Source organism: Ptychodera flava, chromosome 14 (assembly GCF_041260155.1).
Source record: "Ptychodera flava strain L36383 chromosome 14, AS_Pfla_20210202, whole genome shotgun sequence".
NCBI lineage: Eukaryota > Metazoa > Hemichordata > Enteropneusta > Ptychoderidae > Ptychodera > Ptychodera flava.
Genome location: NC_091941.1, coordinates 4897558 through 4909806, shown reverse-complemented (window position 1 = coordinate 4909806; position 12249 = coordinate 4897558). Strand labels below are relative to the sequence as shown.

The following is a 12249-nucleotide window of genomic DNA, read 5'->3' as shown; positions in this document are numbered from 1 at the left end:
AAATCTTTTTTCCATAAAGAAATTAATTTTACTCTTGGAAAAATAAAACTTTTCTTTAAGAATTTAAGTTTTCTGCTCTAAAGACATAGGGTTATGTCATTTAAGTAACTCAGTTCGTGCTTAGCAAAAATCTTCAACTCTTGCTGTGAACAATTTTTACTTCTTTTCGAATAAAAACGCTTTTGAGAAACAGATATTTTGTTCAAAGTTAAAGTTATTTTTTAAAAGCTGAAGTGTTTTTGTTAAAAGTTTTTAAAAGCAGTTTACCCCAAAAATAAAGTTTCCCCGTTCAGAAATAAAAGTTTGTTGTGGAGAAATAAAATTTCTTACAAATATTAAATATATTGTTAAGAAATATGACTTTATGTTCAAAAGTAATAAATTTCCATGACGTGTAGGGGAGTTTGTTATCTTGAAAAATTTTTACTTTTGTTTTACAAAATAAAAAATACTTTTGTGAAACATATTTTGTTTATGGTTAAAACTAAAAATACTTTCGAGAAGTTAAAGTTAAGATAATGTTAAGATAATGTTGCCCGTACAAAATTAAAAGTTTGCGTTGGAGATAAAATCTCTTACAAATATTAAAGATATTGTTAAGAAAAATTAGAGTTTATATTCAAAAGTAATAGAGTTCCGTGGCGTGTAGGGGCCACCGTATGTCAGCGAGTGATTCGGCCATAACGAAATACGTAGAGTGACTCAAAAATTGCGAGTGTGCTGCTCAAGGTTTTCACCCCAATGAGCCACTCCAACAGCCCCATGCTAAATGTCCAGTAAGATAGGGGGTTAAACTCGTCTAATAATAGCAACGTCGATCTGCAAACACCTGTTCACTTGATTCAACCAATCAAACGTAATTCATAAAATTCAAATCAAACCAGGTGCTCACACGTCATCGCGCTACAATAGCAACACATGTCAATTTTGTTTATCCAATTATGGATTATTTTTTATGATATATTTTATACTTTCGTTCAACAAGGTGACAAAGCGCTTCAACTTACACTGCACTAAAACTACGAATCCAATCTTTCGACGGGCTAAAACTCGGCAAATTCATGGTATAACACATTAAGCGAACTCGTAGTCGGCTTTTTACGGAATCTAATGGTACAGTTTGCCATAAAACTCCTCGGCCCTGCTGGCCTCGGAGATTTACTGGCAAACTGTACCGTTAAATGCTGTAAACCGCCTCCTCCTCGTCTGCTTACCTATAGTCAATTCAGATATATATCCCTAATTAGCAACGTTCACCAAATATGCAAATTAGCACTTAACTTTCATGTTACACCTTTATGTCTTTCATTGGGATAATCCTTGTATGATCATTATTTGTAGCAAATTTCATCCAATTCTGTTCAGCCGTTCTCATGGTATGTCAGTTTTTTCTAAAATCATTAATTATGCAAATGAACATGAAATATGCAAGCCACACTGACCAAAATCTAATCAGTTCTTGCCAATAACATATGGTACCTGTATACCAAATCCGCCTTGAATCTATTCAGGCTTTCTTGAGATATCGCGCCAACAGACAGCCAGACAGACAGACAGACAGACAGACAGACATCGCTCCGATTAGCCCACGTGTGTGAACACGTGAGCTAAAAATAACATACTCCGTGCAGAGGCTAGGAAATAAGGGTGATAAATGACCATAATAATGTTGTATTGATGAAGAGTCTGAAGATTAATGTATAAAGATGCTAAAACAGTTATTGTGGAAAATTTCAAAAGGACTCTTTTGTTTATTTACAAAAGACACACAGTATGTCAAAGAACACGTATTGAAAGGCGATTTCGGAAATGTATCTTAAAGACTTGGTCTAAACTTGTAAGCCTAACACTGGGCCTACAAATCGAACTTGATTATAAATTGCAGACCTTTACTGATAATAGTGAAAGACAGTAAAACTGTCAACTGCGCAACATTCTGTGGAAACATATTTTGACTCTAATATTCTATTCGTAATCATAATAATGAACAAGGTGACGAGCATCGGGGCTCATCGAAAATAAACTCATTCATTAATCTTTGCTGATATCCGTACCCTTCAGATTCGTTGGAAAAGATAAAAAGTTTAGTAGGGATAACACTGTTCATTAGAAAGGTGCATTTGTGATCTACCAGATTCACCGATAGTACATTTAATTTGATGGGGTGTGGTCAGGTCATCGGTGTAGACTACAGTGAACTCTATGACCTCGTTTACAGCTCCTTGTAAGATAATGTCGATGTCACCAGTGTAGATCCCTATGTCGAGTACTCGTTGTGGCGACATCTTCACCCATTTGGTCAACTCACCCAGCATCAATACCTTCCTTGAACTGGAATGATGGAAAAAATTAAAATTATAATTATAAGAGAGGGACTACGACAAGATACTCTGCCAGGTTAATTTTTTTATGCTGCATTAAGATCGGGATTGAGGTAAAATTCTTCGACTGTGAGGTGTGATCTGACGAGCATTTGTAAAACTGACAAGGAAATTCTCAAGCGTTTTGAAGTTATCAACTTTTCACCAAAGAGAATATCTTTTAAAATGGTACTGTTCATTCAATTGCAATTTCCTCGGAATGACTTAAAACTTGCTTACCTCCCAGGAATATTTATTTCAGGAACAGAATGCCAAAGTCCAAAGTCAGCTTTACCACATTTGTGTTGGTTCAGTGGATTCTCTTCATCAAATTTCACCAGTGTCTTCACAGGATCCCTGTCACTGAAAGCATAGCTTGAGTACAGCTTTCCAAAGCCAGCTTGTTGTGGTGTGATTGGGTAAGGTGTTTTCACATTGACCCACAGTAAAGTACCAAATCTATAACCAGCAATGTCACTATACGTAGACCACACTTCACCATCCGGTCCTCCAGAACCAAGGGCTTTCTACAGATTTGACAGAGATGCGATTTCATCTCACACTTTGCAGACACTTGCACAAATTTTATATTACTGAGAAGGCATTGAAGAAGTGAAACACAATACCTTCTTGAATAACTAAGAGTCACAGAGCAAGTACTCCACCACTTCCCTTCGGAATTGAACATCGTTAATTTTTTACAGCAGTATATTGTGGAAATGTCTGTCTTTGAAAATGTACAACCATTAAGATTTTTACCTGGAGTATCTGGAGATCTATAGAAGTTGCCGGTTTTGAGGGTTTTAAAAGCAGGCCATCGGAATTACAAGACCTTTGAATCAAAATGTAAAACAACAAGAAGACATTCATGACAATACGTGCGATATTAGAAAATGAAAGAAATTACTGTAAATTCAGGAATTTTTTAGGAAACATAACGTTGTAATTAGTATCGCAGTATGAAGGCTTTTACATGGAGTGCTCCGTTTCATCACAAACCCTTCATGGTACGTTTGACATCAAAACCAATTATCGACACTGTCTCGGGAAGCCTATTTTCCCATTCACTAATTAGTTTGATTAGATTTTGATTATCAGATAATAACAAGATACAGAAGTTCAATTTACATTCATAAAGATACAAGAGCGTGGTTTTGGCGAAGTTAATTAAACGTGTACTGATCAAACGAAGTGAACGACCTTCGCCTGTTTGCATGTAACTTCTAAATTCCTACAACATTGACAGAAGCAGTTGTGAGTGTGCGATCGGTATCTAAAAACAAATCATGCAAGATCAATGGATTCTTTTCAAATCCCGTTATAGAATAAATCCTGTTCATAGGATGTCGGTCGGTTTAATTGTTGATGTCTGTTCATTCCTGTATGAACACAGAGACACGTCCGACCAGTTAAAATCTTGGTATCCGTTCATAGTTCTTACATGCCTCGATTACGTTTTGGGAAGACGTACAAATGTGGATAGCAGATGGGTGGTTTCGTTGAATTTACCTCATGATAAGTGATACGTTGGAGTACTTGATCTTGTCGCTTGGACCCACTGGTCCAGTACTCAGCGTTGAAACGACACTTTGCAGTTCGGTGTATGGTTCCCTTGAATCTGCAGTAAAGGCACACAATTTAAAAATGACAAATTTAATGTTAAATGGTATTAATCGGGTCCAATCGATTTCTCAATTTGTGTTGTCCTTTTTCTTGATGATATTCATGAGAATTTTTGTCACATAATTATCAACATGATAACAATGCATGTCACGCAGATGCAGTCTGTTGTAAGTTGATTTCACGAATACAATTTCCTGGGCTTTCCAACAGGTTTTACTGTGAAAAAGAACCCAAGAAACTGAGGTTGCAGACAATAATACTGAAAGCACAAAGATCCTTTTCACATATGTGACAATATTGAAATCATAGTCTGTACAAACTCGCAAAATAATACATTTTTAAAATCAACATTGATGGGTTACTGTTCGTTTTTGTGTTGTACCACAGAGAAACATAGGAAGAGTCGCAACGGGTATTGTTTAAGGCGTGAAGCGGTTACGTAACCCATCCATGTTCGCCTCGCCTCAGGTTGCTCTCGCCTCTCTTTTCCGAAGAGTGCCGACCATGCATCCTTCGGTAATTTTCGGATTTTCGCCGACTGTTAAGCGAAAGTATGTTCAGCAAAGTTTGTGTTGTTGTTGTCGTGTGGTGCTGAGCGGAATTGACGTGCTGGCGAAAACGGGAGAGTTTTGATCTTCAGGAAAGTGAGCTTCACCGTTTTAAAAATTCCTCTCATATTTTTATGAATATATAATGAGTGTGTTTGAACCAAATTTGAAAGTCTTTTATCGATACTGTCTGGTTTTACTCAATGCTTTACGGTCAGTCATACCGTCTTTTACACGTGCGTCAAGGAAGGATATGTTTATGAAACTGCTGGCGTGTTATGCTTTGATTGGCGTGAAGCAGTGTTTCTGGCCTGAGAGCTCACAAAGTAACTATGGTTGCTACGCGACTGGAAGTACGATGCCATCTCGTCGTATTTTTCGCATAATCTCGTGCAATTATCAACCAAAAACAAAACCTCCAAAACGTTTAACACCTTTGAAGCTCATTTTAATATGAAAAGCCAATAGTCTACCGAGACGACCATGGAACAAAAGGCATGCCGCGTTACCAGTCTGTCTATACTATTCGTTTTTGTGTTGTACTCACGGTACGTGTTCCCTGGTTGGTCAGTTGTGGTCCAAAACGTGTCCTTGAACGGTGCTAGACCAACAGCGTCATCCAAGATAGAACTCACTCCAATACGCCATTGGTTGTTACCAGCTTTGTAATCACCGCTGGCTCGAACCTATCGAAAAAATAAATGTGATAAATACCTCTGTAAGAAAAATAACTCCTTAAGTTTATATTAGAGGAAATCAATATCTATCAGTACCCTTAATATCGCAATCTTCAAATAAAGCTTAGTGAATGCAACATACTAATGACATGCTTCAAAAACCACCATCGTGGGTTTCTGATTTTATCATGATTTCAGTGGTAAATGATTTTACATTTCATGAATATTTAAAAAGAATTTTCATCAATGACAAGACACTCTGGTTTGATATTCAGTTGGCGTCTGTCTTCAAGTGTAATTTTCAATAATGAGACATACAGTGCAAATGTTTAATTGAAACTTACCAAAGTAACGGCTGGTACTTCAACACTTTGCAGTATATGCCTTGGCATTGGCATACAGTATAGAATGTTGATATTATTCTTTGAAGCACCGTTGCCCATTTGAATAAGCCAATTCCTAGTCACCGTTATGTTCTGAACTGTTGAATGCATGTATTCAACTTCGTTGTCCAACCAGTCCTGCCGAGAGGGCAACAAAAACCACCAAAACGTACCATCTACTTCAATAGCGAATGGTATAAAAATCAACCAATATGAGGTCGAATCCTATACATAAAACTGGTGCTACCAGGAGGCCCTCTGAAAACTGACATTCACTGAAATGTATCTTCACGTATTTTGTGTACTCTTCGCTTCAAATATACCAAAATACTTGTACAGGCGGTCGTGTCTTTGCGGGCACAAGACTACGGTAACTAAATGACATTAAGGATAAAATTTTAAATTTATCCAAATCAATATTGCACAGCCCCTATCGGTTCTATAGCCTACGTTATTTCAGGTCTAATACATTGCGTTCACCTGTTTTAGATATAAACGTTCGTCGGCACAAAGAGATCTCTTTCCAAATTTTAAAAAAAGTAAGTTATCAGTATATTTACCTGTTCGTACAATATGAGACCCCATTCCCTGGAAGTTTCCATTAAATAATTCCAAAATTCCTGCAATTGAACAAAAATCAACAGACTATCAAATTGTCAAAATAAAAACAGCGAATAATTTGTAAATTCTGTCAATAATGAAATTAGCTGTAATTTCATGGCTTTGGCAAAACATGTACTCACTGCATCCTGAGGTATGGCAAATTTGTCGTCCTTTTCGACAATAAAATTCCATTTGCCTCCATTGACTTTGGCATAGTCAGTGGAAGAACTCCTGTATGCATGAAAAACAGATAAACGCAGATAAGTTTATTTGTATTTTACTTCATATCCTCATTCCTAGTCGCATTTGGAGCCGATATAGCTGTCATGAGATTTTCAGCAATAAGTTTGTACCGAATTATTCTATCACTGGTTTGCATTAGATTTCAAAATCTGCAGAATATGAATCACTTTGCACGCTGATGCCATCTTATATATCAAGGAAATGAGACTTTAAGGCAGTCTCCAAAATTTTGAAGAATATGAAATAGGTAGGTTTGATAATCACCAAAATCACCAATGAGTCGAAGATAAAAAAATCCCTATTTCAACCATTATTCAATGATGACAAATGATTTTGATGCACCCGATCACAATTGATCGTGCCTCTTTTCTATATCTTTGCTCTGTCATATTTTATTGATTGCGTTTCGCCAATATATTCCAACTTCACGCTATATCGGAAGACTGTTAAAAGAAAGCCTTAAACCATTTTTGAATACGAGCGTACCATGGACAATGACCGACTTCTCGAAATTTTATTCGAGTAACATGACTGTCCTAACTTTTTCATACTGACAATATTGAATACTTACCACCAACGATTGTGAGCGCCCATCGGCAAATCAATCTTGTCATACAAATACCTGTAAAAACAAATAAATAAGGGAAATGACTTTGTTTGTGGTTAAAATGATATCATTGCAGTATTTATACATAACAGTCCTATATTCGACCGGCTTTCTTGGTTTCAATCCTAACTTTGAAAAAAACATTGGTGGAAATTAAAAGGGTAAAATGTACAGCCCTACTTCGAGACATTTTTAAATTTTATGGGAATTACTTCCAGGCTTACCGCAGTCCGTGTGGAAAAACATCAGGCATCGCTGTCCAGTTCTTGCATCCTTTGTTTTCCCCCTTGAAGTACCACCAAGAATCTAACTGGAAGTACCTAGGACGAGACAACCCAGATAGGTAATATACAGACGCTTCAAAAGGAATTTTTATCTTATTTCAAGTGTAAACTGTCAACAAAGAATATTTGACATTAAGAAGGGTCTGAGATCGATTGATCAGGCACAGAATTTTGGCAATTTTCTCGTTGGTCAAAGTTTGGTAAGGGAAATTGTACTTTTCGTAATGTTCATAAATCACAGGTACTGAGTTAATTCACTTTAGTTGGCTTGACAAAGGTGTTTTATGTTACACGGAAAGCCTTTAATAAGTTTGACTTTTGATGTAACCAGAAGTCACACCTAATATAAGGCTGCATGATTATCGAACGAACACTACCGTTGCCAAATGTCGATTAATGTACCTGTAAGGAATATTAGCAGAGTCCGTGTATGCTTTAACGTCCATCATTGTCTCTTCATAATTCTTGCCTGGTTCGGTGTGGTAGTAATAAAACGCACCTGTGAAAAATTAAATATTAAATTCATTCAGAGTCTTTTGGTTGCGATTATCAAAGACGATGCTAAACATGCGTAATACTACAAGAAAACAACAAATTGATTCAATTTGTCGCTTCACTGTTCCTATGAATTTTCCGAATAGCATGTTAGGTTATCTTTATGTTAGTCTAAAAGAGTTTCCGGAAAGGTCTAATGGAAATTGTACTTTATTTCGACAAAAATAAACGGTAATATCTACTGTAGTTTCAAACTTTGTGATTTTCATCGTGATGCAGTTTTGAATATGTTTATGAAATTAAAATCTCATTTCATTATTTCATAATACTGACGTTCATTAATGTCAAGTGGCATGGCTGATTCCAAGCCAGTAGCATGCTACTTGAGCAAATATTAGCAGTAAAGATAACAAATTTGATATATTTACCGCCATCCGTCCAATATCCCAAATAATTTGCGGTGAAGTCTGAATCACGTAAAACTGTGCTCTTTCCGTGATATTTCATCAAGGTTCTTCCCATACCATGTACAGCCTTAAAGTATCAACAGTAAGATTAAAACATGGTATAATGATCACGTGATCGAATGACGTCAACTTCTGTCGACTGTTCAAGTACTCCAACAGAGCGGTTATTGAATATTAGCTACAACGTTTATTTATTTAGTTATTTAGTTTGCGAGCGAATGGAAGAGTGAGTGAGTGAGTGAGTGAACTTGTTTGTATTGTAACGACTGATTTTGCAACCAGTGGTGAAAATTAAGCTTTCACCGTTTCGTTTTTTGTGCAAATTAAAACTATAATGAACACATGCATCTACACAGAAATACAAGAGAATATCAAATGTCACAAAGTTGGTCATTTTCTATTATCCAAAACGTCTGTATGATGACCAACGATTATTCCACGTTGTATGAAAGATAAATGTTTTCCCAGGCAAAGAGAAACGTTGAAGTATTAGCAAGAGTTTAGAAATTCATGTTCCAGGTGTGCAGTGCCTTCAGGAACTTCGCTGTGCATGATATAATATTTTTCGGGGAAAAATTGGTGATAACTCTTTACTTTTTAGCGAAAGAGACAACTTTCCACCGACAACGCATCAACACTCCATTTATTCGTGATTGCTTGATTTTGAAGTATCTGCAATTTCAATAATACCTTATTTATTCCTTGATCATAATATACAACTATCTGCATACTGAAGTCTGCCGGGATTTCAAGAATGCTACCCAGAATGCCATAGTTGATAGCCCCGTTCGCTAGCTGCATGGACCCTGCCATGAATTCGCTGAAGCTTGAGATTACCACCGTATTAAGAGACTTGTCAAAGATTGCCAGGGGCCCACCGTACAGACCTGAGTTAATGCCACTGGCGCCCTCATTCCACCTGCAAGAGAACAAACGATTGGCCACAGTCATGACGTCAGACAAGTTGCCATTCAATGTGAACCTTGCAAGTGAAGTTATTTTTAAGATCTTGAGCTGTAACATTCCCCTATGTGAGCATAAGTACCTAAGTAATAATAAGTACCAAACAACACAGGTATTCGCAAAGAAGGCTAGTCCCTAATAGTTACGAGTTATTGCCAGACGTTTGATAATTGTCATGGTAAAACAAAAACTATAAAATATAAAAAACTTGTAAGAAGTAATTACGATTAAACTCTATTAACTGTTCTTACATTCCGATGGTAGTGTCATCCAAGAATTCACCTCCGTAGGATAGGTATCCCTTCTCCCCTTTCACTCCATCGACAAGGAATGATGGAAAAGCTGTGCATACGCTGTCGTAGGATTTGACACTGGTACCTTCCAACGCTTGTGGAAAATACTGTGAACACAACCATACAACGTAATTGATCAATTTAAAGAGCTACAGTCTTACTTTATGAAAAATACGTTGTGGACTTTAAGGTTGGAAAGCCATTTTTTCTTTTCTGATGAGGTTAAGAATCTTATATAAAAATCATTGTCGTCGTAGCTATTATTTTGTCAAGTACTATGAATTCATTAAAGAGCTAGACGCATACTATTCTGTAGTATTATTCATTCTATCATCCACCATGTGTTTGTAATTTGCATTTCATGATTTTCCATGACTAACCTGTGAAAACCCGATAGCTGGGATATCCTTGTAAGCTTTAACCCCTGTTATAATCTGCTTGCCATGGCCACCAGACCGGGGCTCAGTTTGCCAAATTAGGGTCCAGGACTCAAAATTCCCTAGGATATCAGCCCCTTGGCTGGAGCTGCTGATGTTTAACAACTTTAGGTTTCCCGGGCTAGAAAACTTTGTACCATCGACGACGAAGAAGGTTGGCGCGCTATTCAGCCAAGTCTCACCGTTGATGGCGATGGAATACTGACCGTCAGCTTTCATATCAATCTGTAATCCATTAGCCGCGCTGAGTCTCTTTCCGTGTACAACACCTGTTAAACGTTAACAGAAATTGAAAAAGTTTGAAATTTACAACCAAAAATGAGGCTATTTGAGGTAAAGTTTAAGCCACATTAATGATGAAAAGTGTGATATACCACGATAACATCCTGCAATTTCTGTTACGAGTGTTTTAAGCTGCATAGCTTTTAAGTTCCCGAAATCATGAAAATGTATTTGATTTTTCGTTGGCAATCCTAAATTTTGAAAACTGAGTTTTAGTAAACTTACTCCGTCATGAAGAGGAGGAAACTCGTATGTATGTATGTATGTATGTATGTATGTATGTATGTATGTATGTATGTATGTATGTATGTATGTATGTATGTATGTATGTATGTATGTATGTATGTATGTATGTATGTATGTATGTATGTATGTATGTATGTATGTATGTATGTATGTATGTATGTATGTATGTATGTATGTATGTATGTATGTATGTATGTATGTATGTATGTATGTATGTATGTATGTATGTATGTATGCATGCATGCATGCATGCATGCATGCATGCATGCATGTATGTATGTATGTATGTATGTATGTATGTATGTATGTATGTATGTATGTATGTATGTATGTATGTATGTATGTATGTATGTATGTATGCATGTATGTATGTATGTATGTATGTATGTATGTATGTATGTATGTATGTATGTATGTATGTATGTATGTATGTATGTATGTATGTATGTATGTATGTATGTATGTATGTATGTATGTATGCATGTATGTATGCATGTATGTATGTATGTATGTATGTATGTATGTATGTATGTATGTATGTATGTATGTATGTATGTATGTATGTATGTATGTATGTATGCATGCATGTATGCATGTATGTATGTATGTATGTATGTATGTATGTATGTATGTATGTATGTATGTATGTATGTATGTATGTATGTATGTATGTATGTATGTATGTATGTATGTATGTATGTATGTATGTATGTATGTTTAATTAGGATGCACAGGGGTTGGAGTTGGCGTGGTTAATGCTATACTCTATAGATTACATCTGTTAGACAAGATGAGATAAAATAAGATAAAGAAGTCATGGCCACTGTGCAATGAACGATGATTGTATTGGAACAATTCACATCAAAACCTGAGACAACTTCACGAGATAAATCGAGACAATTTTGAATGTACATTAGATACTAAACGTGGAGGTGAAAACATCACAATAAACCGAATACTTAATTAACATGCTACATTTGTATGAGACTGATTTTGACAATAGGCAAGGATATCAGAAATAATTCGTGTCGATCTCCGTTTTCCTCCTAAAATATCAAGTGTTAACAAAGTCAACTGATCTAAAGTCAGGAATTTACATTCTGTGACCGAATCATAGTGCGTTGACCACACGAAATTATACCATCATCCAACGCCCGCTATCGCAATCAACAAGTCTTCAGTCTGTACCGAGATTGTAAAAGTTATTTTATACTGTACGATGGGAAGTGGTCTACTTACAGATTATAGAAACGAAGATGACCGGAAGAAATTTTAGTGGCATTCTGCAACTATCAACAGACTTCGAACAAGCTGAAGAGATCAACTGGCAAAGGAACCGTGACACAAAGTGAATTACCCATGTAACAAAGTCCTAGTTCATAGTTCCACTGACGCCCTCTGTGTTTCACTTCTAAATATAAAGTGCATGATTGAAGGCATATTAATACTGCCAATTGACAATGGGTCATTGAAGTAAGATTTGCATTATCAGACAATACTTATTGATACACATTCCCTATACGTACACCATACCATTCGCGGTGGAACATTAGGTCAGTTTATCAGCTGTGTTATAGGCTGGCACTAAAAATGTAATATCAATTAAGATGTTTCACTAAAAAATGCAGGTTTCTAGTAAAGAAATCAATATGCGTGTCTCCGGTAACCCGCGCTACAATTTCATATCACTGATAACAGACATCAAAATGTTGAAAACTAAAAGTTAGAGAATGGTCCA

General features: G+C 36.3%; 1 protein-coding gene across 1 annotated transcript; it reads right to left on the bottom strand.

Moving 5' to 3' along the window:
* Positions 1-1652: 1652 nt before the first annotated feature.
* Positions 1653-11871, bottom strand: LOC139150570 (uncharacterized). The gene is made up of 16 exons (XM_070723007.1): positions 11751-11871; positions 9927-10252; positions 9505-9653; positions 8981-9209; positions 8252-8357; positions 7731-7827; positions 7269-7364; positions 7009-7059; positions 6335-6425; positions 6152-6211; positions 5553-5729; positions 5079-5217; positions 3870-3978; positions 3120-3192; positions 2601-2887; positions 1653-2331 (listed from the first exon to the last, which is right to left on the bottom strand). The coding sequence occupies exons 1-16, from the start codon at positions 11791-11793 to the stop codon at positions 2085-2087; spliced, it is 2280 nt and encodes a 759-aa protein (XP_070579108.1). The 5' UTR covers positions 11794-11871; the 3' UTR covers positions 1653-2084.
* Between the last annotated feature and the right edge of the window lie 378 nt (positions 11872-12249).

Coding starts and splice junctions, on each gene's coding strand:
- LOC139150570 (XM_070723007.1), bottom strand. CDS start 11,793: ATGCCACTAAAATTTCTTCCGGTCATCTTCGTTTCTATAATCT. Junction 7,365..7,730: donor TCTGCTAATATTCCTTACAG/GTACATTAATCG, acceptor GTCTCGTCCTAG/GTACTTCCAGTTAGATTCTT. Junction 6,212..6,334: donor TTGCCATACCTCAGGATGCA/GTGAGTACATGT, acceptor GTTCAATTGCAG/GAATTTTGGAATTATTTAAT.